At 37.7% G+C, this 23,627-nt stretch overlaps 2 protein-coding genes across 2 annotated transcripts in view; both read right to left on the bottom strand.

Annotated features, from left to right (window-relative positions):
• Positions 1–333, bottom strand: part of PDCD6 (programmed cell death 6) — a 9,974-nt gene extending 9,641 nt beyond the window's left edge. The window contains exon 1 of the mRNA XM_031055645.1: positions 215–333. Coding sequence (XP_030911505.1) covers positions 215–333 — 119 coding nt within the window. The remainder of the gene's footprint in view (positions 1–214) is intronic.
• Positions 334–995: 662 nt separating this feature from the next.
• The window catches only part of EXOC3 (exocyst complex component 3), a 26,096-nt gene continuing 3,464 nt past the window's right edge, over positions 996–23,627 (bottom strand). Inside the window, exons 3-14 of the mRNA XM_014306336.2 lie at positions 23,578–23,627; positions 19,533–19,752; positions 17,139–17,820; positions 12,642–12,759; positions 10,125–10,250; positions 8,529–8,629; positions 7,924–8,034; positions 7,023–7,173; positions 6,169–6,291; positions 3,705–3,866; positions 2,430–2,557; positions 996–1,966 (exon numbers count right to left, since the gene is read on the bottom strand). Of these exons, the coding sequence (XP_014161811.1) occupies positions 1,795–1,966; positions 2,430–2,557; positions 3,705–3,866; positions 6,169–6,291; positions 7,023–7,173; positions 7,924–8,034; positions 8,529–8,629; positions 10,125–10,250; positions 12,642–12,759; positions 17,139–17,820; positions 19,533–19,752; positions 23,578–23,627 (2,144 nt within the window). The 3' untranslated portion in view covers positions 996–1,794. The remainder of the gene's footprint in view (positions 1,967–2,429; positions 2,558–3,704; positions 3,867–6,168; positions 6,292–7,022; positions 7,174–7,923; positions 8,035–8,528; positions 8,630–10,124; positions 10,251–12,641; positions 12,760–17,138; positions 17,821–19,532; positions 19,753–23,577) is intronic.

Here is a 23,627-nt window from a genome sequence, read left to right as displayed (position 1 = left end):
CCCGCCCCGCCGCGCGGAGGGGAATCCCGAGCGCAGCCGGGTCTCGAGGGGCACGGGGCGGGGAGTCCGGCCGCTCCCGCCGGGAGGCACCGGGAGAGGGAGGCACCGAGGGAGCCACCGAGGCGGGGCTGCGGCACGACCTTAGCGCGGCGCGCGGGGATCCGCGCCCTGGGAGTGGCAGAGCCACCCCGCACCAGCCGCCGCCCTCCCTCACGAAGGTTCCCGCAAAGGCAGGAGCCGTCCCTGTGAGCGATCGCTCCCCATGAGGGGAGCTGGCGTGTGCTGGAGGAGAAGGAGCCTAAGTTTAACATCCAAGAGTTGCCTCTGCACCATCGCGGAGGAAGAAGGGATACAGAGGGAAACAAAGCCCGCTGAACAGACTGCCTTACACAAAGTGAGGATTACAGCACACAGGGAAAGAATTTCAGGGACAGGACGGAATTAAGAGTACAAGCCAAATTAGCATCACCTCACTAACTGAATTCTTTACTGAGGGCTGAACAGAACCCTCTGAGAAACAGTCAAGTTCCCCTCCCTGTACCTACAATTTCTAGGCAGAGTGTACGGTCCCATGGGACCCAGGGAGCTCCTGCGCTAAAATCCCTCAAGCACAGAGATACCAAGATGATGCTCTACTGAACCATCTCTGGGGACACAGTCCCTGTCACTGCAGAAAGGCACAGTCTCAGCTCTATCCTTTATCCAAACTGCTGACCTGTGCATAGCTCTTCTGGGGTACAGAGGAGCTGGGGACAGGGCTGGAATGGCACAAGACCTGCGTGGCCAAAGGTGTTAGGTACACAAACTCCAGAATGCTGAATTAAAACAATGTGGGCTCGTGTTTTCCTTGTGCTTACCTCTGACAGCTCTTGTCAGGTACTAAGAGATAATGCCTTAAATATGCCCTTCAGCAAGGAATTTTGAATCCACAATTGTCTAGTACTATTTTATAATTAGATTAATCTGAAAATACTGTGGAAATAAAACCCAGTAGCTTGTGTTTTCAGAAAACTATTAAATCCAATTTTTATTCACACTTAAAACAACAAAAAAGATTTACATGCTCTGTAAATCTACAAGGATGCACAGAATCATAGCTGAACATAGAAATGGTTTAACATTTTATTGAATGGGTGTGCTTTATGTGCTGTTTTTAGTGAATCAGTGAAAAAAAATTGTACCTTATGTCTTTATTTATTTATTTATTCAACCTATAATCAAATTGCACTGTAGCAATTTCAATCAGTCCTTTAAGTCAGGAAACTGATTTCATAATGAAGTTTTCTGCAATAAACTATTTTACACCAAAGTAAGTACATACACAAAATATAATGTGAAAGTGGATTGACATTAACACTGAATGCAGTGCCATATAAAGACAGTTCTAAAGGAGTCTGCTTAGGCATTGTAAGTGATGTATGTTAGTATATCCAGCACTAATACAGCTCTGCAAGTTTTGGTATAAACATCTTTATATAGCATTGCAGTGCACTGTGCAAATATATTCCACAAGAAAAATGTGTTTGCTGACAGCAAAACCAGCTGTGACAAACGGGTCAGTAAAAAAAAAAAAACAAACCATGCCATTAAAAGCTTCGTTTTTCAAACATGACCTTTAATCCTCCTTTCAGGTATCTTGCATTTCCTCACGTCCAAGTCTTCAGAAAGAAATATGCCTAGCAAGTATCAATGTATATTGAACTTCACTCAAAATAGCGTTGCCAAATTTGCCCACAAATATTTCAAACCCGTTGATCCCAGAGCAGTAATGACACACAAACACAGAGTTGTCAATTACTTCAGAAGTTTTGGCACAGTGAGAGTAGGAACTGTAATTTCTTTAAAAATTGGCACATAGTTTGGATTGGGTTGGCTTGGACCTTGATCCAAAGTTTCAATGATAGTCTGCTTCATATCTCTGCTGGCATCGCCTCTCACTGTCAGCAAAGCTGCAATGTGGTCATCCCTGCCAAAGGAGAAAGGTAAAACTGGCATTAGGAGGCTTTGCACAAGAGAGATTTTGTCAAAAACAGCACTTAATTGGCAATCCTTTCACTTTTAAGAGTAAAAAAGCTTTCCTTTTTTATTCTTAATCAGATCTCTACTCACTCATAACTGGTTTGTCCTGCTCAATATAAAGAACTGTTTTGGCTGCTTTTAGGACTCTAAAACCTATTTCATCCTCCCAACACAAAGAGCTGAAGTATTTTTAGTATTCCTCTGCAGTACACTTAAGTAGTTGTAACTTCTAGTCCAGCTCACATACACTGTACATTAGCATTACTTTCCACAAGAAAGTGATTACATTCTAAAATATGAAAAATATGAACACATTTACACACTGTTTTAAATTTCAAAATTTGCCCAAAGCCCAAGGAAATTATGATGTTATCTATTTATATATCAAATCTGAGGGCAAGGAGAATTACCTGATATCTGGGTATTTACTGACTAAAGTTGAAACTTCCAGATAGAGCAGTGAAGGATCAGTCAACTTGATAACCTCTGCAATGGCTTCAATGATGTCACAGAGTCCTTCAGTGTCCTCTCCAGAGCCCTGCAAAAGTAAACAAAAACTATTAAAAATGTCCCAAAACAACAGCAATACTCCTCAAATCTACAAAAAAAAATCCTTTAATTAATATTTGGTCTGACAATGCCCTTGAAAATTCCCAAAAAGCTGAATTTTCAGACATTAAAAAAAACCAAATATGTGTGAATTGTCACTATAATCCTCTCCCTGTTCTTCCTTCAGAGACCTACTCTGAGAATATCAGTGAAGAAAGTAGTGTCCTACAAACACTATGTTGTATTTATCCACATGGTGATACATTCTAGTCTTCAACTTTGGGTAATTATGAGCATAAACGTTAGGAATAACTGACATGAAAGCCAGATCTCTTCTGAAACATTGCTTCAAAACTGGCCCTCTGTTAGATTCCTTCAAGTCATCTGGCCACCAAAGCAGCTTTCAGGAACTGATTGATTGAACTGTATCTATTTAAACTCTGGACTATTTTAGTATTCTTAATTCAAGGTCACCTGGTTCTGCCAATCAGGTATGGCTTGTTTCCTTTATTCCACAACCTCTTCCATCAACTACTCCAGTTTTTCAGGCTTTATCCTTCTGTGCATTCTTTTTGCATTTTGTCATCTCTTGGCCCTAGGAGCTTTCTAAGATCCCTGTTCCTTATGCAGTTAAAACTTTTAGGCCTGTCTTGCACATTGATTTTCAAATACCTTTTTTAGCCTGTCTTTTCTATTTCTACTGGACTTTAAATGGGGTCAAGATACTCATCTTACTGATCCGAATGAACACTGCATGCTCCTTAGGTAATAAGTCATGGCATCTGTTTTCTTCTGGCCAGGAAAAGCAAAGACAGATTTTTTTTTTTTTAACTGCTTTTTTCTTTCACTTTCTACTATGAATTCAGGACACCTATCTCTCAGAGGCCATTCAAATATTCAGCTGCAGAGAGCTGTATAAACACAAAGCAGCGGAAACTGGTGCTCAGGAATTTTAGCAGCTGGCCTGTGTGTTCAGAATCTCTGTCTGTGCCCTCAGCTGGCATCTCTGATATTTCCAACTCACTCCACATTTTGGAGAGATGGAGATTTAACTCTACCCATTTCCCCCAAACAATAAACGTGTGTGGTTATTGTAAATTACCAGCTTAACAGCACTACCCAAAGCAAGTACTTACAGCTGCAAGCTTCTTAAACAAAAATCTGAACTGTTCAGCTTCTTTGATCATTCTTTCTGCACCCTCTTTTCTCTCTTCTGCATTCTTGAAAGATATACGTTTCAGCATGATTGCTCTGATGTATTCCACAACTACTCGCCGATGTGCCTCCAGAGTCATTGTCTGAAAGAAATGGAAAAGGTGGTGGGTTATGCCAGTGATACCTGCAGATGCAGCCATTATTTTTAGGCTTTGAACTGTGTATTTGCACTTAAACACCAGTATACATTTTTTGCTAATGTAGATTGAGTGGTTTTAGATTTTCACAATGCTAACAGAAATGAAAATCTCTCCTTCCCTAATGACGAGCCAAGAAGCAACAAACCCAAGATATCTTTAATAATATGTCTGAGTTTTTTGAGGAGCACCAAAGAACAATCATGTTCCCAGATTTTCCTTGACTGATTGGCTGTTCTGCACTTGTCTTTTTATGGGAAATATCTTCTGGTACCTGCATGAAGCATCTGGTATTGGTGCAAGAGTAATGCTGAGGTCTGAAAATAAAGAACAAAACTAAACCCCCAAAACCTTCACATGCTTATTTTTCAACAGGAATGTAAGCAGAGTCCTTAAATCCCATGAGTACTCAGGTGTTTTTTCTTCCCCTTATGCTTGGTGGCAAAGTTACTTACGATAAAGAAAAAGCTGGCATAACAGGTAGTCGCAAACTTTTTATCATGTTTTATTAGTAGTACGATCAACTTTAGTTTCAAGTTGTTATTGAAACATGTTCCTCAGTCAAAATTTGAATAAAAGGTTTCAGGAAAGAGAGAAAAAGGGGGAAAAAAGAAAAAAGGGAGAAAACAACAAATTGCAAAATACTGGAAGTCAAAAATCCAACTTCAAGTTCTGCTCTCAAGAGTCTGGAGAAATACCAGAGTTAGGTGGCTGCTCAGGGATGGCTTCTCTTGCGTTGGTGGAATTGATGCCTGTTACACAAAGGAAAATGAACTGCACAAAACAGATTGTGGGGGGCCGACATGTATGGCTCATCCTGCTGGAGAGGAATTGAGAAACAGCTCCACTACAACTGAGAAGACTCCACAAGAGCCAACAGTGGTATGGTAGAGCATTTAATTTACACACAAGGAAAACAGCAAAGCAGAATGAATGCCTTAGATCCAGATTTCCTCTGTTACAGAACTGTGTCCTTCCCTCCTTCCCACTGGGCTACAGTCTTCTTTGTGGTGCTCTGTTCATGTGGCTTTTAAAAACTGTACTTTCAAAACAGGGTTATTCAAGAATATTTTAAAATCTGAAAAAAATCCCATGACAAATCATGGAAACAAAAGTGTGGTCCAGCCTGTGCTAGAACACATGGCATCTTTCATGGGAGGTTTTTTTGTGCTGGGAGACCGTGGAAAAGTAGGTATGTTGAATGCCAAAGAATCTGCTTGTAAGCTTCTTCCCCACAAGATGGCAATAAATGCTACACAATGAAACATGTGATTGCAGAGATTGGTATTAATACCTCAAAACTCATGCCAAGCACTTGTACCTCACAGTAACAGACTAAATCTGGAAAAGAAAGCTGTCCTGTGGATATAGACTAATTCTGAGACTGACCTAACTTGTTTTGTGCACTTTTTCTGGACTGTAAGTACATATACTTACATAATAAGGCTTCTAGGATCTGCAAATACTGAAGGTTAAAAGGTCATGAGAGAAACTCTGAGCAGTTAAATTATTACTTTGAGAATTAAGGTAAGAAAGTCTCCAAATCATACACTTATTCTATCTTTTAAGCCCTTCTAAGAGCTTCAAAGACCTCATCTAAATACTAATCTTGCTAGCTTCTGCTGGGTTCCTAAGTGTTAGACAATCATTTAACACTGTCTTATTACATGAACCTGCCTTTAATCTTCCATATTATTGTACTTGTTTCCATCAATAGAGAAATTCAGATATCCTTTGACAGATGAGAGGGGAAAAAATCCTAACCTAGCACATTTACTATTGTAAGAGCACTTTAAACATGCACTGCACATTTGTTAACCCTTATGGTACCAAATTCACTATGCTTCATTGTATATATTAAAACTAGGAATTACTTTATGTGCATTTATTAAAAAAAAGTAATTACAGACCAGGAAAACCAGTTTCAGAAGAGCTAATTTTATCTGAGTACAAACTTCTGAGGAGAGGTAGAAAAGTAAAGTAGTAAAAATATCTAGTAACATGCCAAGAAGTTTCCTGGACTAAATACTACAACTTAGATCTGTCTTTGACAGTGTTATATGCCTGTGAACAAAAAAAGTAGATTCAGATTTCTGCAGCATGATGATGAACACTTTTTCCTTTCCAGTAATGAATCAATTCCAATTTCTGCATTTCAGCTCTGAATTCCATGTGGTGTTCAGATATTCCAAATCAACATGATGCTCAGAGTACATTAACAAAGTATCACTGAGTATTTTGCACCTACCTTTTTGTAAGGTTTTTTAATTCTTGCAAAGTCATTGAAATAATCCTCTACAGTGACACAGATAGTCCCCACTGCATTAGACCCCATCAGCCATTTCTTCGTCATCAGCTCATTCAGATGGGGCTGGGAAGGTGACAAAGAAGAGATCAGATCAGTTTTTTGACAGTTTCATCAGATCAGTGCAGTTACTAAAAAACAGGAGACAATTTTAAGTGTTGTCAATTTCTAAACTAGGCTTCTGTCACATCCTTCCTCATGTAAGCCATTCAAGGTATTTATATTAGTTCAAAATTTTATTACAAATCTATCAAGTCCCAGAGCATCTCTCTTCACCATTTCCTGCTGTTTCTCTAATTGCCCTGTTTCCCTCCCCATACTCCCAATTTCTTTCAAGTAGTAATTTTTTCCCTGAGGCATTCTATCAAGAAGCTAGAATTCCTAAACATGGAAATCTACCAGACAGAGAGGGGCCCACTGCTAGAATCAATTAAATATATTAATTACAGGTGAACTGTACCTGAAATGACAACTTAATATCAGCAGCAGTTTCCTGAATAGTCTTATGTTGTTGAGTTGTAAGAATTAAGTACATCTGCTAGAAAATATTAATTATATACAAAGCACCTGCCTTAAGTCATCCCATGAAACCTAATTAAGCAACCTTCCAGTCTCCTACATGCAAACTATACCAGTGAAGAACAATACTAATGTTTACTGACCCTTTGCTAGTCCATATAGAAAAACCACATATTTTATATATTTAGCAACCAAAAGGCTCCACAACTACTTCATTCTGAATTATTTTTTTCTTTATAAATAATACTTCTGGATTTTTTGAGGAGACAAGTTCTAACCTCTAAATCCATGAAGACTTCATCTAGCAGGCTAGAGCAGCCTTCTTTAGCAATGATGTCTAAAGTTGCATCCATGTTTGCATGACTGATTGACAAGGTGTCTTCCATGTCACTTTTCAAGTATTTTTTTTTCAGACTGATGATGGATTCTCTGTGACGGGAAAAAAAAAAGGGTTTTCATCACCCACTGATGCACAATTGCACTACTATTAAATTTTTTTAGTACATACATGAAAAAAGACACAGGACAGTTATTTTTGCAAGGGGAAACAATGCCTGTTACTTGCTTTGGAAGCCTTTATTTATTCTCCAGCATGATTTTGGAGTGGTCAGGGTAGACTACATGTGTGCTGGTAGCAAACTGCTGATGCTGAGTAGACCTGCAAGTGGCAGCAGATACAGAAGAACAGGAAGTTGGATCGCTCATCACTGAAACATGAGCCACATTCTGATACTCTTCACAGGAGGTCTGCCTTTACTTTTCTCTAGTTCAGTCCACCTTGATCACAGGTGGCCTTGAAGGTGAGAAAAAATGACAGGACCCAGACAAACTAACTGAAATTACCTTTTAAAAATCTGTAAGCTGAAGATAAATGTTTCTGTGGCAACGAAATTCTTGGGATAACACGTGGTTTTTCACTGGTGAGAGGTAATGGCTTGACTTGCCACAGGCAAAAGCAATCACAATACCTGCCTCTCAAAACAGCACTACCTTCAAACTTGTTGCCTTTGTTTAGTCAGCTAAACTATTGATTAGTTTACTATTAAGTTTATTCAGTTAACTACTGGTTAACTGAACTCGCTTTGCATACAGAAGAGAAGGTTCTGGGAAGAGGTAGAATTACAACTGAACTATCAATAGCTGTTTTTCTCATAGTACTGCAAGAACATGCAGACTTACTTGAAGGTTTGACAGTTGTTGATGACTGCAATCATGTACTGAACATAGCACTGAGGATACTGACGATTTTTAAGATGATCTTCTTTATACAATTGTGCTTCATCTTTGTACCTGTAACACATAAAAGGAATGGCATTAAACAGACACAAATCTGTAAGAACTCAAATACACCCATAGGACCAAATGTTTCATAAGGGTCTGTCAGGGATTTAGAAGTATTTTATAAAGAGTGTGTTGCTCATGTGATGTTTAGTCCTTCTGTTCTGGGCAGAATCCAGTCAAGTAGGTATTTTCTCTCTTCCTTTAGAGAACAAGGCATAAATTTGAGATATAAAAGAAAGCAGAACTGACTCAAAAAGTTAAGAGCCTTTTGCAGACAGGAACCGTAAGTGCCACTCACCAGCACAGAAGAACTTCTGCAGTGAAACTGGGGAAGGGAAGAAAGGAAGAAAAGGAAAGAGAAGAAAAGCCTGGTTGGCATGAATGTGACACGAGAAAGACAAAGCAATAAAGAAACATCCAAACAAAAAAACAAGTATTGGAACTGTAGGAACAAAGAGAGACTGAGGTAGGATAAAGCATTTGTATTTTAAATATTATGTTACCTGGTTAGAAATGAATTCATTTGCTGAAGACATAGAATGAGTACCTTTGTTTTCAAATCTTCATTTATCTGAGCAGCCACCTGAAGATTCTGCTCAAACATCTAAGACAAAAATAGTTTAATTATAAAGAGAGGCTTTTATCAGTGGTAAAATAAAGACAGAACTCCTATCTTGGACTCTTGAAGACTCTTGCTAGCACCAGCTCTATGCTTTCTGTTGCTTTTTTTCCCCAGACAAGCCCATTGACCAAATTAAAAGCCACTATTTTCACAAGTGTAATTAATATATTACTGGCAACTATTAATGCATACTGCAGTGTTCTCCTGATGCTGAGAACAGCTGCATTCTTAATTCAGCAAAACAGTACTTAATCTCTTTAATTCAGTAGTGCTTTGGCTTTACTGTGTATCAAAGTTCTAGCATCAGCTCCTGCAGTTAGTAGTGAATAACACTAAAACTCAAATTCCTTTGTTTCTCCCATATATGAAAGCAGTGAGCTTGCATTGAACAGCGAAGTAAAGGAACCTCTAAACATTAGAAACACAAGGAGGTACACGATCCAGGTGACTTACAGGCAACTATGTTTGACAGGAGGCAAACTAGAAAGAAAGGATACAAAACCAGGTGGAAACATGAGCTGTTTCTATGCTAAGATGATTTTGAAAATTTCACTGCTACATGCACCTAAGCACTGCAATCCTTCTCAGCATGACACTAAAGCCAATAATCAGCCACCAGTTCTTTGACATCACACACTTTCTGAAAACGATTAGATGAAGTAAACCTTGGCACGAAAGCAAATGTGAAGGAATGTAGCAAAAATCCTGGCATAAAGTGGGAAAAAAATACAGTGGGAAACAAATGCAGGAAGAAGAGATAACCTATCTTTCATTGAAGGTACCTAACACAATATTTATAAAGAAAAATTAGAAAGTGAGCATAATAAGCTGACATTTTACCGGTTGATAAAGATCACTTTCAAAACTTTCCACTACCAACAACAGGGTGGTGCAGGTTTGGATATTTTTTAAAGGATTTTTAGAAACCACCTTATCTTTTCTGGTTTGAATTTGGACAGGCATTCATGTTAACTGAAGTACTGTTTAAAACAGCAACAGTTCCAACCTTCAGTGGAACTTTTTATTCTATTATTAAGGTGCTTGTATATAATGAATAATTTATAGTAACAAATATATGCCTAACTACCTCAGCACCATATAAACAAACAGCCTAACTCAGCACTGTATTAACAAAAACTGTCCTAATAAGTCACATGTCATCTGGTGGGCTTATATTACAGCTTCACATCAAGAGACCTAAGTAAAAACAGCTCATTAAATACAAATATCAACTAAAAATATGTTTCTAATCTACACATAAAAAAGAACTATGTCTTTAAGCATTGAAGTAAAAAAGTTAAACAAAAACCTTCAAAGAAACAACCCCTTCAACTAACAGCTCTACAGGGAAAAAAACCCACTATACTTCAAAAGACACAGAAACAATAGTATTCTAGAAAGTTTGGCTTCCCCTCCATTCCTCCAAATCCATGTACTGCTACTGTAGATTTTCTAGAATAACCAAGTTGTCTTATACCTGAAAAACAATAGCAGGGAGTGTAGTCTGATAGTACCCATCTTGATCTGCTTCTGGTTCAGTTTCTTTTATCCAGTCTTTTTTATCTGTCTCCAGTGCTTTTCGCAGCCAGCCAATGATGTTAGACTTCATTTAATAAAGCAACCAAGAGAAAGAAGAGATTTAATTTAACGCAACTAAGCCCTCTGCTACAATATCTAGAATAGTAGTCATTTCCATAATGAAGAGTGGCATAGTAACTGATAATGCTGACCACTCTTGCCATTCCTACAGGATACAGGTAACAGGCAAATTCAAATTTGCATTGACAAAGACAAAGGTTAGTACTGGAACACAAGTGGTGTAGTTTGAAGCTTCAGCACATTTTGGAAGGGGAGTGCTCCTAACACAAAGGGTAGGTCAGTTTGTCAGAATCAACATGTTTACTAATTTTGGAAGAATTTATTAAGGCTCAGGCTTTAACACCTAAAAAACCCTGAATTTTTCCGCAGCTGAAAAAATAAGAGTAATACTTAATGTAGGAAAAATTGCACATATCTGCCTGTACTTCCTTTTACACCTAGGTTTTAGGAAACTGGTGCTCATTACTGCTGGGTACAAAACCCCAGGATTAGATTAAATGAGTTGTGTTTCTTGGAACACGAGTGCTGCAGAACACAGTGACGGACACAATGGCTGGCTCTCCTCCCATCTGCCCAGCACATTGTACAGCACACAGACATTAAGGAAAACTGGGTTTAGAAGGAGACTGAGCCAGTTTTCTGCATGACACATATCACAGACCTATTCACAACAGTAAAGACCAGCATGTTTGCTAAATATATAATTGGATTCTTTGAATTCTGTCTTGCTTGTTGATGATTTCTGCCTCTTTTCTGCTTTGTTCACATTTGCTTAAACCCTGTAGTAATACAAATGTTCATACCTCTTTCCAACATGTTACAGGTATAGTACTGTGCCCTACCATGCAAAATTACACATTACCAGTAGGCACAAACAGAAAGGTCATAAGAGTCCATATAGTACCCTCTTCAATTGTGTGAAACAATGCACTACCCTTCTTCCTCATAAGCATGGAATTGCTCTAATGAGATACGACTTGCATGACAATCCTTTAAGCCAGCAGCCCAGGGAACTTCTTTCACCTTAAGATCAGCATTTACAAGGACTTTGTTTCAAGCTAAGGTGATTGGAAAAATAATATGCTGGAAATCTGTTAAAATCTATTAGCATGTTATTTTTCATGAACTAGTTACATTTTTCAGAACTAGTTACATTTTGTTTAAAACCACTTTTAAACAACATCAAAAGAAATAAGGTAGAAGTGAAACAAATAGGCCGTTTCAGTATTTTCCGCCTTAAAAGAAAGATACAGCCAAAAATCAAAACCAGCAAAATGAAAGCCACTCTGTTAAATAGAGTGGCAACTTTGTTTTATGTATATTCTAGAAATAAAATAAAACAACATTCTATACATACTATTTTTCAGTAGGTAAGGAAGAACAATTCTAAAAAAACAATATAGGTGTATTTTTTCATGCTAACTGAGGACAAAATTAATTCAAAGGCACTTTCTGAGTCAAGGCAAAAGTAGCTTGAGAAAACAAACCATGTGCTTTTTGCTCCAAAGGTAAGTGCAGAAAAATAACCTTGCATAAAAGTCCTAATAAAGCTAATGGGAAGCAGAGCCTCTACTGACAACCTCCTTGAGTCATTACAAGGTTGGTTCATATTATTGTGAAGAGTATAAAGTCCAAGTAGTTGCTGTTGCTGAACATATTTTAGTAGCTGACACATCCAAAGAAGCACAAAAATTTCCCTCCTCTGCTTGGCAGAGCTCCTAAATTTAGGAGAAGTAGGAATTCATTGGACAATTTAAGAACAACAAGTCCAAAGTTACAACTACCCAAATATCCACTCTTGGAGGCAATTAGTGGATCTGACAATCACATAATGCTTGCTTTGCCATGAAATTCACCAGTTTCTAGTGACTCTTGGGATAACAAAGAAGCAGTGCCTCGATATTTAAGATACACTTGAAATGGCATCCACAAAAGGAAATTATGCTCATGCAGTTAACAGGCATGAAAGGAAAAAGGCTGTTAAAAGAATCAAACTGGCAAACATTAACATCCTGATTACCTTGAAAAGATCCCATCTGTATCAAATGTTGATGTAGCTACCACAGGGACCAAACAGCCTACAGTGTATTTTTAAGTGCTAACATACCAGCACTATGAATTTAGGCATATGAAGACTGGAATTCCTTCCTTTCTAATAAATTATTATTAATAGTCTGTAAAGCATAACTACTCCTTGAAATGTTATGATTTACATATATAAAAGCATCTGATTATGGCTTTATAAAGAAACTTACACATAGGATATGAGCATTTTCATACAAGTGATAGTGTTAGACTCACATCTGTCACAGTTTTCTCTGATGGAGGTGCAGCACTAAGGTACTAATGAAGATATAAACTCATCTAAATGTGCCTTTGCACTGTTATTACTCACAGTGAGTGTTGACATATACTTGCTGAGAAGCTGGTCTACCACATTTTGTGAAATCAGAGCATCCAGAGAATTTACATCCACTTCAGGAGACAGTTCTGAATTTCCCATCATCTCTGCACTAAATGGAAAAAAAAAAAAAACAACAAAAAATTGAAGATTAATAAAAATGAGATTAAAAGTTAAAACCTAAAAAATTATGCAACTTCTTCTGTATGTTCGCTGTAAAGCACAATTTTTTCAGTACCTACACATTTCAAAAAGTTTTTAATAGCAAGTGCAACAATCAGTGCATTTACAAGAAATGTAAATAAAATTATATGAATGAAAGAACAGACTGTAAAAGCTACAGCCCAGGATATAATAGAAAGTATTATAGACATTTAAATATACAACTTTTCCATGCATTCCTTACTTTTATGTAAAAGAAGTAATGATTACTTGAAACTAAATGAAAGCCAACTGCTTCAGCCTGTGGGCTCTTTGTAGGGGACGTTTCTATGTATCTTTTAAATTTCAGAGGTGATGAAAGACAATTTATACATTTTGAATTTTAGAACAGTAAAGATCAGTGACAAGTATGAATTACTGTCCTCAGATTCTCAAAAGAGCTTGTTTTGGTACTTGTATCACATCCATGCAAAAATTAAAATATAATAAAAGAAAAGCTACCTATGCTTCCTGTCTTGGTAAAGAATATAGCTAATCTAAGAGGAAGAACACCTTTCAAGACAAATCAAAGGTGCACTTCATGGGTACTGTATAAAACCAATTGCTTGCAAAAAAAGTTCTTGATTTTATAGGATTTAAAAGAAACTAAAGCAAAATATTTTGACAAGGATTATACAAAATGAATACTTTACAGTGATATTTTGCACCTATATAAGATCATAAAATGACTAGCTTGTGTAATCAAAAAATCCCCAAAGCTATGCCAAAGCACAACATAGCAAGAACTCTTAATATTTCATGCTCAAACAAATCAATAAGTCAAACCCACACTCTTCAGAGAGTGCTTTATTAACAGCTGATGGAAATATATTCAATCATAATAACATAAATTGTTTCACATTCCATTTATAGTGTGCTTTTCAGAAGCAAACCACAAATTCTATATTTGCAGAGGCCACTATAAAAACAAAGGACAACCTAAATTCCTAAGCAAGTGTCCAGTTTGATAGTTCTGCAAATTGAAGTTGTTCTCTGGGTACATGCAGGGAGTCAGCACAGTGTTGCTTCCACTTCCTGGAAAAAATAAATCCCAAAGCACTGCAAAAGAACACTACAGCTACCAACTTAAAATACCAAAATTCTTGTATTTGAAGCCATAAAAGCTACTGTGACTGACCATCCTACACTAATAGCATCTTCTTGGCTTGTAAGAAAAGAGGTTGAAATTATTTTAAGTGTCTCAGTCTATTCAGAAAACTGAATTCCATTCTGTTGTAGTTTACAGAAAGGACACACATAATAGCAGGACCTATTCTAGGTTGATTCAGAGGAAACGTGACAAGCTGTTTATGGCACTGTGCCATGTTAGAAAATATTGCTAGCCTCATTAGACATCATTATCCCTGTTCACAAGGCCACAGAGACATAAACCTTTTCTCAAAGCACATCACCTGAAACCCCAAAACAAGGACCAAAAGCTTCTACAAACTTTAGCCCACAACATAAAGATTCTTCCTATGCACAAGTTCTCTTTCCTGTTTGTCACAACGAAGTGCCCAGGGGAAAAGAAGTGACAGACAACCCTCTTCCAAATAGCACAAGACTTCTAAGTGTTGGGAAGTTATTTACCTTCAAGAAAAAAATTAATACAATTATGTTTGAAATTTCAACTTGATTATAATTTGGAAAGTAGCATTTTAGAAAGTTTCTATTCTGCCACCAATCCTGCTCTATCTGGTGAAAAGAGATAATGGCTCCAGAGACAGCATCCAGGTATATGTATAGTAGTATTCCTTCTGTTCCTTAAAGTGAACATTGCTGACACTGTCTGTAGCAATCCTGGTGATCTCATAGCAGTTTTGTCAACACTTGATCAGTAGCTCATAAAATGATGCTATGAATATGAGCATCAGGACCTTACAAGACTTATAACTTTCCTCAAACACAGATTGGAGTCACGGTCCCAACCCAGTACAGATTTAATAACAAGAGTATGTTTCCAGAACTCTCATTGGCTTAAACATGGAAGAGAAACCCACCTAGCACAATAAAACTCCCACTCAAGTATTAAAGGCTATTATTCCACATGCAGCATCACTTTATTTCTGAGCTGTAAATTGAATATATTTCTAAAAATAGCTTTCATGCAGACATGGTCTGATAAAGAAACCCTCATGATTCTTTTGTAACTCCTATGTTGCAAATACTGAAAAAAAGTTGGGCATGAATTCATCACGTGGAAAGAAACCTCAATGCTTCTTTTCAGTCAGTACTCTCTCATTTGGTTTTGAAGTGCAGCTTCAATATGCAAATACAATACAAATTTATATCTGCCCTCTATTATTCAGAGTTCTCATGATACCATTCTCCTCCTAGTTTATTATAAACATACCCCTATGGAGAATTGTTTATTGTATTGTTAAAAGATGTCCAGGAACTGTGATTTGATAAGCTCTGCAAATATCCCTGTTGAGAACTTAACTTTCCCACTCAGAAACCTGAGCTGATTTCTTCTCCCACTGTGCACTCCCAATACCCAATGGCTAATTCTCATAGGATCATAGAAAATGGTTTGGGTTGGACCTTAAAGACCACCTAGGTTCCAACCTGCCTGCCATGAGCACGCATGCCACCCTTAGACCAGATGGCCTTAACACTTCCAGGGATGGGGCATCTACAACTTCTCTGGGAAATTACTTTTCCAGTAATTATCATCCTATTATTACCTTTTATTGTAACATACAGGAATGCAATTCCTGTACTGCCCTCTTGGGCTTTTTTTTTTTTAAGAGAAGAGAGAAAGTCAAAGCCTTAATTTTTTCCTTCAAGGTACTTCCTCTAATTTCCATCCCACTTGTTATGCAGATATGCAGGGAAAAGAGCATTCTCAGATATCCTGTAGTGTGTCTACTCCTCTCACTGTTTTCCTTTCTTTCTTCACAAGACTCAGCCACCAGGTGCTATAAGCCACATGACTTGCTTTAGCAAAATTTGTTTGCTTTGTAAATAGAAGGAACACTGGCTTTGCTCCCTCCCTTTGCCCTTCCAATGCTGGAACACATGGATTTAGAGCTTTAGTTCTGAATTGGATAACTCAGTAACAATCTACTCTGCTTTCTGGGGGAAGGTAGAAGGGCAATGTTAAGACCAAGAATTGCCTTACTGGAACATAAGCCCCAGGACACAAATGAAGAGGCCGAGAGCAGGATTTCTGCCAAGGCTCTGCATGAGAAGGACTCACATCTCTGATGTTCATTACTGTAGAGTTATTCCTCTGGCCTTCAAAAGAAGAAAAGGCCAATCAACTCAGCTGCTTATTAGTGTCTGCATCTCTCCTATACCCTGTATGGGTATCTAAGTATGCACAAGTGGGTGCTCCTGATTCTTCCTTGCAGGGAAGAAAAAACAGGAGGACTTTGCACAGAGTACTGAACACAAACCTGAAAGCTGGTTATGACAATTCCTCAGTGCTTTATGGCACTATGCTCTAAACCCACCAAGTGTCTAAATTTGTTGCATTAGTGATACTGAACAATTGAAGACATCAAAAGTACACACGGCACAGAGCCTGGGTCAGTGCCAGCTATTCATGAGCCACAGAAAAGCTAGCAGCACTTTTTCCCAAACAAATCAGTTGCTCTAGTAACTACATGCCAGCAAAAACTAAAGAGTTGCCATTTGAGCTGTTTCTACCTAGAAAATGAAAAAAAAGGCAAACCCTCCACAATGTTTAAGTTATCCTAACAAATCAGACAAGTCAAATAAAATAAGCATAAGACTATCGTAGAAAACAACTTGTAAACAGAAATTCTTCTAAATAAACAAATCATCACATAGTTTTTGAGAGAAAACCTAAAGGAAGTTACCACATTCTTTCCATTTAACAGTAATGAGGCAACTGAAGCAGTCCCACCCCCTGTAGAATAGAACAATAGAAAGTTAATAATCATACAGATCTTCCGGGGCTGTGGCCACAACAAACATTTTGTTTCATACATGAGCTCTCAGTCTCCTGTTCCTCCCAACATTTCACCAAACTGGTACAGAAATACGAGGTGACTGTACCTTCCTGCAGGTCTTTAACTGCATTAAAATTTTAAGCAACTCAAAATTACACATTATAAAACACAAACTAGTTTTAAGGAGCAATTTCCAGGAAGCAAAATGTGTAATGAATAGCAAAGAACTTGATAGTTTGATATTATCCTTTTTCTGTTTTATCTTATTGTATGATAACAGACATGCAAATACCAGCACAAACTGTGTTTTGCATGTCTCCTCTTTGCATTCCTCCTCCTATTGCTAACAGAAAGGATAAGGGGGCCTTACCTAGTGTATGTATTCAAAACCCAGCTTAGAAGGCTAACGATCTCATTTGCTTCCAGATCCTCTGCAGCCAGTTCTTGCATTCGAGTGGCCAAAGCTTGATGGTACATGTCTAGCAACCTGTTGAAAATGTCATAATGTGGAGGAAAGCATTGATCCAGCAGGGTCTTGGCCACGAGCAGGTCATCAAGGACGTATTTACGGATAATTTCGAGATGCCGCACAAGCCACATTTTGTCAGACTCTCTGGTGTCTGCCTGAGTGCCTTCAATCCGTGTGCTCACAGTTCTCTCCAAAATATTGAACATTTTTTCTTTCCACTTCTTTGGTCTGCCAGGAGGTATGAATCCAGTCTGTTTTTTCCTGTCTAACATGCGCCTGTCAATTTTCTCCTCCCTCTCAATTATCCTCACAACAGAGACAAGCAAGGTTGGATCACGACGCACTGTAACAAGAGATCTTTGAACCACCATCCAAAGCTGCTTTGCCAATTCCTCAGACAGTTTCTGCATATCCCCAAAGTACGTGTGGATGAGGTTCATGTCGTGTGTGTTTTTGCTGTCCATGCGATACTGCTCATACATCAGGTCATCACGAGAACACTCCAAATCCATCAGTTTCCGGTGAGCCTGCAGAAGTTCCCCTCGCTCAATCAGGTCGTGGGTCTCCCTGACTATCTCTGGAACTGAAAGACAAAAAAAAAAAAATCACATACAGTACAACACTGCTATCAAAATACAAACAGTTAATACAAGACAATAAAAGTACTAGGAAAAAAGCTGGAGAATGGCTGTAGTAATTATTTTTAGATATTTTGAAGGAAGTAATTTTGAAATATTCAAAAATTGTTAGTAAATATTACATATCCATTTTTGATCAGCGTCTAAACAAAGATCACAGTGTAAACACAATTTTCTCTTTTCATCTTGATGCCAAAAATTAAATAAATGAATCCTGGAAAGTCTATGAAACAAACTGCAGTGCTGGCCTTCTTATACATTACATAAAAGGTTTTTAACTTGCCTGACTAAAAGTTACTCACTTCATTGAACCTGAGGCTGCATAAACCCAACAAATGCCAAGTTTTACCTCCTTCTTGAACAGTTTTTGCCAGCTTAAGGCACAAATGAAGGCTAGGGATAATTACCTATGATGCTAAAATATTTAGAAGATCTTTTGTCTTTATTATTTTTCAATATTTGAGGAATCCTACAGAAGAAGATTAGGATCCTGTGGGGGAAGAACTGAAAAATCTCATCAGAAAAATTTGTCACTGCAAAAAGGCAGCTAGTGATAAAACTGGCAGCTCACAAAAACTTCTAATGATTGTGTGTAAATGTCTTTTCAATAATGATAAAAACGACATTGTTTATGAAACATTTGATCATCTCTGAGCAAAACAACTATACTGTTTAACAGCTCCAGGGGGAGATGCTTCATACTAAAAACCTCTCAATAAGCCTCAAAAGGTTTATTGTCTCAGTTGCGTTCATCTGTGTAAAACAAAACAACACCCCCAAAACAGCTCCACATTGGAACGTGCGTAATTCTGCTGCTCCTTGTTTTTAACTGCTGGACATTGCATGTAAACACTTTTCTTTAAGTTGCACACTGTATCTGATACTGTAGAGGTTAGGTACACACAGACAGTAAACTAATCAACCTGGTATGGCTGGGAAGCAATTTTGCTTCATAGCTACACTTTGTGTATTAGTATCAGAAGACAAAAGGAGAGAAGATTCTGTTTAAATAAAAAATTAGTCTGATAGGTTTAGTCCCTCTGACAGGGGTAAGATACTTAAAATTATTTATAAGTAGAGAAGTCCTGGCAAGGAGGTTACCATGACTCAAGATGGAATGCAGTGTCCATTCCATCACAGCTACACAAAGTGACCTAGGTAATCACATTATCTTTACAGTATCCATTTTATTACATTAATCTTATTTCATTTTGCAAACCCTCACAGATGTATAGTGGTACAAAATGTTTTTGCCTCCTAAAATAATTTCATACTATTTGTACCCAACAGGCTCACTGTAGGCGTCCAGCTCAGGTGGCAACACACCAGAACTTTACAAATATTCTTTCTGTATTTGTTGCTTCCATATTTCAGTTTTTTATACTAAACATATTATCCCAGCTACTGATTGCTTGCAAGAAATTTGTGAGTTGTGTGTGATGGCCAGACTAGAAGTTCCTACAGCACAACTTAGTCTTCATCTATATAAAATGTTTACCAGCTACTTCCCTGTAAATGATGTGTAGGTCATTCTCCTTAACTCTTCGTTCCCAGTGAAGTTTAAAGTTCTCAACATTACTTGACAACCTTACAGCTGTTAGTACCATATTGAAGTGTTTTCAGTATGTGATGGATTATATAAAGAACAATAAATCACCTGAAAATATATTCTTGAGATTTTCTACAGCAGCTGCCAGTTGGCTGTGTTGCACTACAGCATCCTTAACATCCTTGAGGTTTTCTATTGTGTTGATGCTCTGTCTCCAGTCCTTATTGACATCTATCAAAGATTGCTGAATGTCCTTCACATCATTCAGTGCATTGTGCAGTTGGCTTAAACCTGTTCGTACTCCATCTAACTGTGACTGTATTGCTGCCTTAAATATAAAAAGACAAAGAAAGAGCCCATATTATTCTTCTTAAGTTTCATATTTTCAACATTTCTCAAGATTTAATTTTCATTTCACTACCTAACATTTTCAGCAGAAAAAAAGGAAAAGCAAGTATTACAATTGACTAGAAGTATGCAAAATGTTGTGTGTGCCCACATACCATTTTTTTTAAGTTCTGAAGCTGTATCCAGTTTTGAAGGACCTAGATACAATTAGTCCACCCACAAACTAACATAGGAGCTTAGGGAGATGGATTGTAAACTTCGTAATCTATATTAAACCAGGATCAAAGGAATGAGACTTCTCTGCATTTCCTTCATAAATAAATTTCAAAGGGGAATATCAAAGAAAGTTGATGTTTCATCAGAATGTTTGGTATGTACGGATTCTCAAAAGCATTTTAGTAATGCAATTACAAATTCTTACTCGCAACAGAAAATGTTCTAAAAAAGCCCAAATTTAATTCTGAAATGTTCTTAAAAAAACTCCAAAAGCTCCTGAAGGCAAAAGAAACCCCTAAAGCAATTCAGTCAAAACAAACAACAAAACCCCAAACTGAATGTAATTTTCATGCTGTGAAACATCAATGACCAGACCAACAACACAACTAGTAGATTACTTTGGTATAAAGGCAGGTTATTGATATGGATGTCTTATGACAAGTGACACTTGAAATAATGACCCTTCAAAGAGGCTGTCAGGCCTCAATATCATTCAGGTGTCCAGACACTGTACAGAAAATGCATTATAGCACATATCTGAGAGAAAGAAATCAGATCACATCCACAGCACATTTTCTAGATACATAGTTTTAAAAAGATGTGATGAAGGTGAAATCAGAGGAGTGGAAAATGCAACTAGAAATAACAGGCTTCAAAAGACAAGCAAGCTATCAGTGAAAACTCAGCTGCATAACTTGGGAACTTGAGGTAACCAGTAAAGAAAATGAGGCATTAATCGTTTTCCTAAGCTCAAAACACATTTTTTGCCAGACTTTTAAGGTCCAAAAACTTGGATAGCTGTGGAACTTGTTGTCGGACACTAGAAGCCAAAGAGGAAATCCTGATAACTGCAAACAACATTTACTGTGTTTTAAATGTGCTGGGAAAGTGCCAGAAAAATGCAGTGGTTTTTAAACTAAGATTATTTATGTACTTTCAAATTATGACATGCTGACTTTATTGACAAAAATGTATTTTCCTGGCAGACTCAGCACAATTAAGCAGTAGTAAGGCATTTTTATACTGTTTCTATCTACAGAACTGCTGCATTAACACATTTTTCCTCTACAGGAACTGAGATAATTGGGATACTCAAACCTTCTGCAGCTGACCATAAAGTATTTTAAAAATCACATGATCATTAAATGTTCAATACTTCTGCTTTGATAATTTTTTCTGAGGTAGATCTTCCAAGTATTACATATTCAAATTTTTGCCTATTTATCCTTTGCAGAAACTTGATAAGGTTGAACTGAAACAGTCAGGATCGCAGTCTCTGACACAAATGAGCATGGAATATTCTAAAAACAGACATCCATCCATGCTCAGTTTGTCTTCAAGTGGTCAGCTGGGGCCAGGGGATGGGGTGATGGGGCAGGGAAAAAAGCATGTCCCAGCCTAGACTTTGCTTCCTAGAATGCCTATTCATCTTTGATTGGACTGACCATCACTGTATTAAACAAACTAAAACAAAACTAAGCCATCCTGGGAAAATGGCTCAAAACTTCTCCTTTTATGTTTTTTCAACTGACAGCTTTCAACATGAATCCTGGCTTCCTGGTCTCCCTATGGCTCAAATCCACGATTGCACAGCAGCTAAGAATCAAAAGGGAGAGGACTCATGCATGTTTATATTCTGGAACATCCACGACCTAGAAACTTCCCTAGGATATGTGTATTTATACAGAGTTTCTTCACAGAGAAGTTCTTCCACAGATTGAGTAAGAGCACAAACAAAAATGGCTGCCAACAATTATAAATTTTACAGGCTCTGAAAGAGATTTCAAGCAGCTCTTCTACCTTCTGGACTACAGAACCCACAAGCATCTACAATGACCTACAATCAGTCTACAATGCTACCTGGTGCTCTTCCACATATTCTTTCAGGGTTCTGCTACCAAACCCCAAAAATACTGCTGCGCTGCATGCCGTCAGTCTCATACACAAAACTGATGAGTTTGATATTTCCTCTAAGAATTTATGCTACATGGGAAGAAATGCAGTGAAAGATATAAGAAATGGACATAATTAAATATATGGGAGAGGATTTGGAGAGGATGTTTAGATTCACCTGAAGAAAATGATGACAAAGATGGCAGCAGGAAGGAAGAAGCACCTAACATGCTCACACTGAAAGATTTCCCATGTGTTGATTCACTCAGATGAAGCAGTAATCAATTCAGTCTGAGAAGTCAGCAACTCCTCTGATAATCCCAATGTCTGTTTCCCCATCTTCCACACCACACATAGATTCAGTTTAAATCCACAGCAAGAGTATTTCCTACATCCTCTCAGTGCTCCCATCCATTAGAGTAATTCTCATGGGAAAATCAGCACTGCTGTCCATTGCATCACTAACTAGCACCTTTGTCAGGAATGCATCCTGAGAGGATTAAGGGGTATTGAACTTCTTTTTGGAACAGGTATTTCCAACCACCTATGGATGACTGAACTAACTTAAGGCAAACAATAGGGAAAATAGCTACAAAGTGGATTTAGGCATTTGCAAGACTTGCAAAATTTAGTCACGACTGTCCATAGAAGCAGCCAGGCAAATGACTGTGCTCATATATTATAAATAGATCACAGTAACTAAACAGCTGATCCATTATTAATAGACTCTATATGCTTCCTGACTTAAATCTGAAAAGCCCACTCCAAGTCATCAGAAAAGTTTCTGTTTCTATACTACAAAAATCAACATGTAATTGGCTATATATAAACAGCACATTATATAAATATCAATTTTTTTTCACTGTGCAAAACTGGTTTTCTTCTACTTCATACAGACTCCCACAAAGGAAGAGCCATTAAATACCTATAAGATAAACTAAATGGAATATAAGATTAGATAAAGTGCATACCAGCCACTTTGACCTGAGAAAATGTTTCCCAAAACACTTTCCTAAGACTCTACTCCACCTGCTTAATACAGTGGTCTAAAATGACTATTGGGAAATACCAGTGAAGGAAGAAAACACAAAACTCAGCAAGATACAGACAATAAACACAGGATGACCATACTCCTGTTTCAGGCTAAGTCTATGGGTGTGAATGTGCAACCACTCACACGTACACATGCAAAGGAGGAGCAAAATCATGGGGTCACTTCCACAAGAGACAAAAATGTGATGTATTTTAACAATCTTCCCTAAACCCATGTAAAAGTCAGAGGGGTAACTGACTGATCCTTTTTCAGATGCAATCATCAATTTTTTGTTACAAGTTCAGTATTCAGTCACTAAGATAAAGGTTTGTTGCCTGACAGGCTACACAGCAGGGTAGCAGTCCATTAATAAACTGCAGAAGGTACAGGACCTAGAATACTTGAAATGCTTGAATAAAACATTAGTAAGATGTATAATGTTAGTCTGCATTACTTTCACAACACAGATTTTCTGATTTGGACACAAAGTAAAAACTGAAGTCCCTGGTTTAAAGTTATCCATCTGGCTGAAATGCAGATTCAAAAAAACAAAACAAAACAAAACAAAACAAAAAAAAACCAACAAAACAAACAGAAGAAAAAAAAGGAAAGAAAATACATTCATGATACACCAGAGACACTCAGGTTTATCCAACTTTGTACCTTGAGTCGAGCTTCTACTGAAGCCTTCTTACGAGCTTCCCTTCTGCGAT

This window comes from Geospiza fortis, unplaced genomic scaffold (assembly GCF_000277835.1).
Source record: "Geospiza fortis unplaced genomic scaffold, GeoFor_1.0 scaffold206, whole genome shotgun sequence".
Taxonomy (NCBI): domain Eukaryota; kingdom Metazoa; phylum Chordata; class Aves; order Passeriformes; family Thraupidae; genus Geospiza; species Geospiza fortis.
Note: the sequence above shows the minus strand (reverse complement) of the source record. Positions and strands in the feature narration are given on the sequence as shown.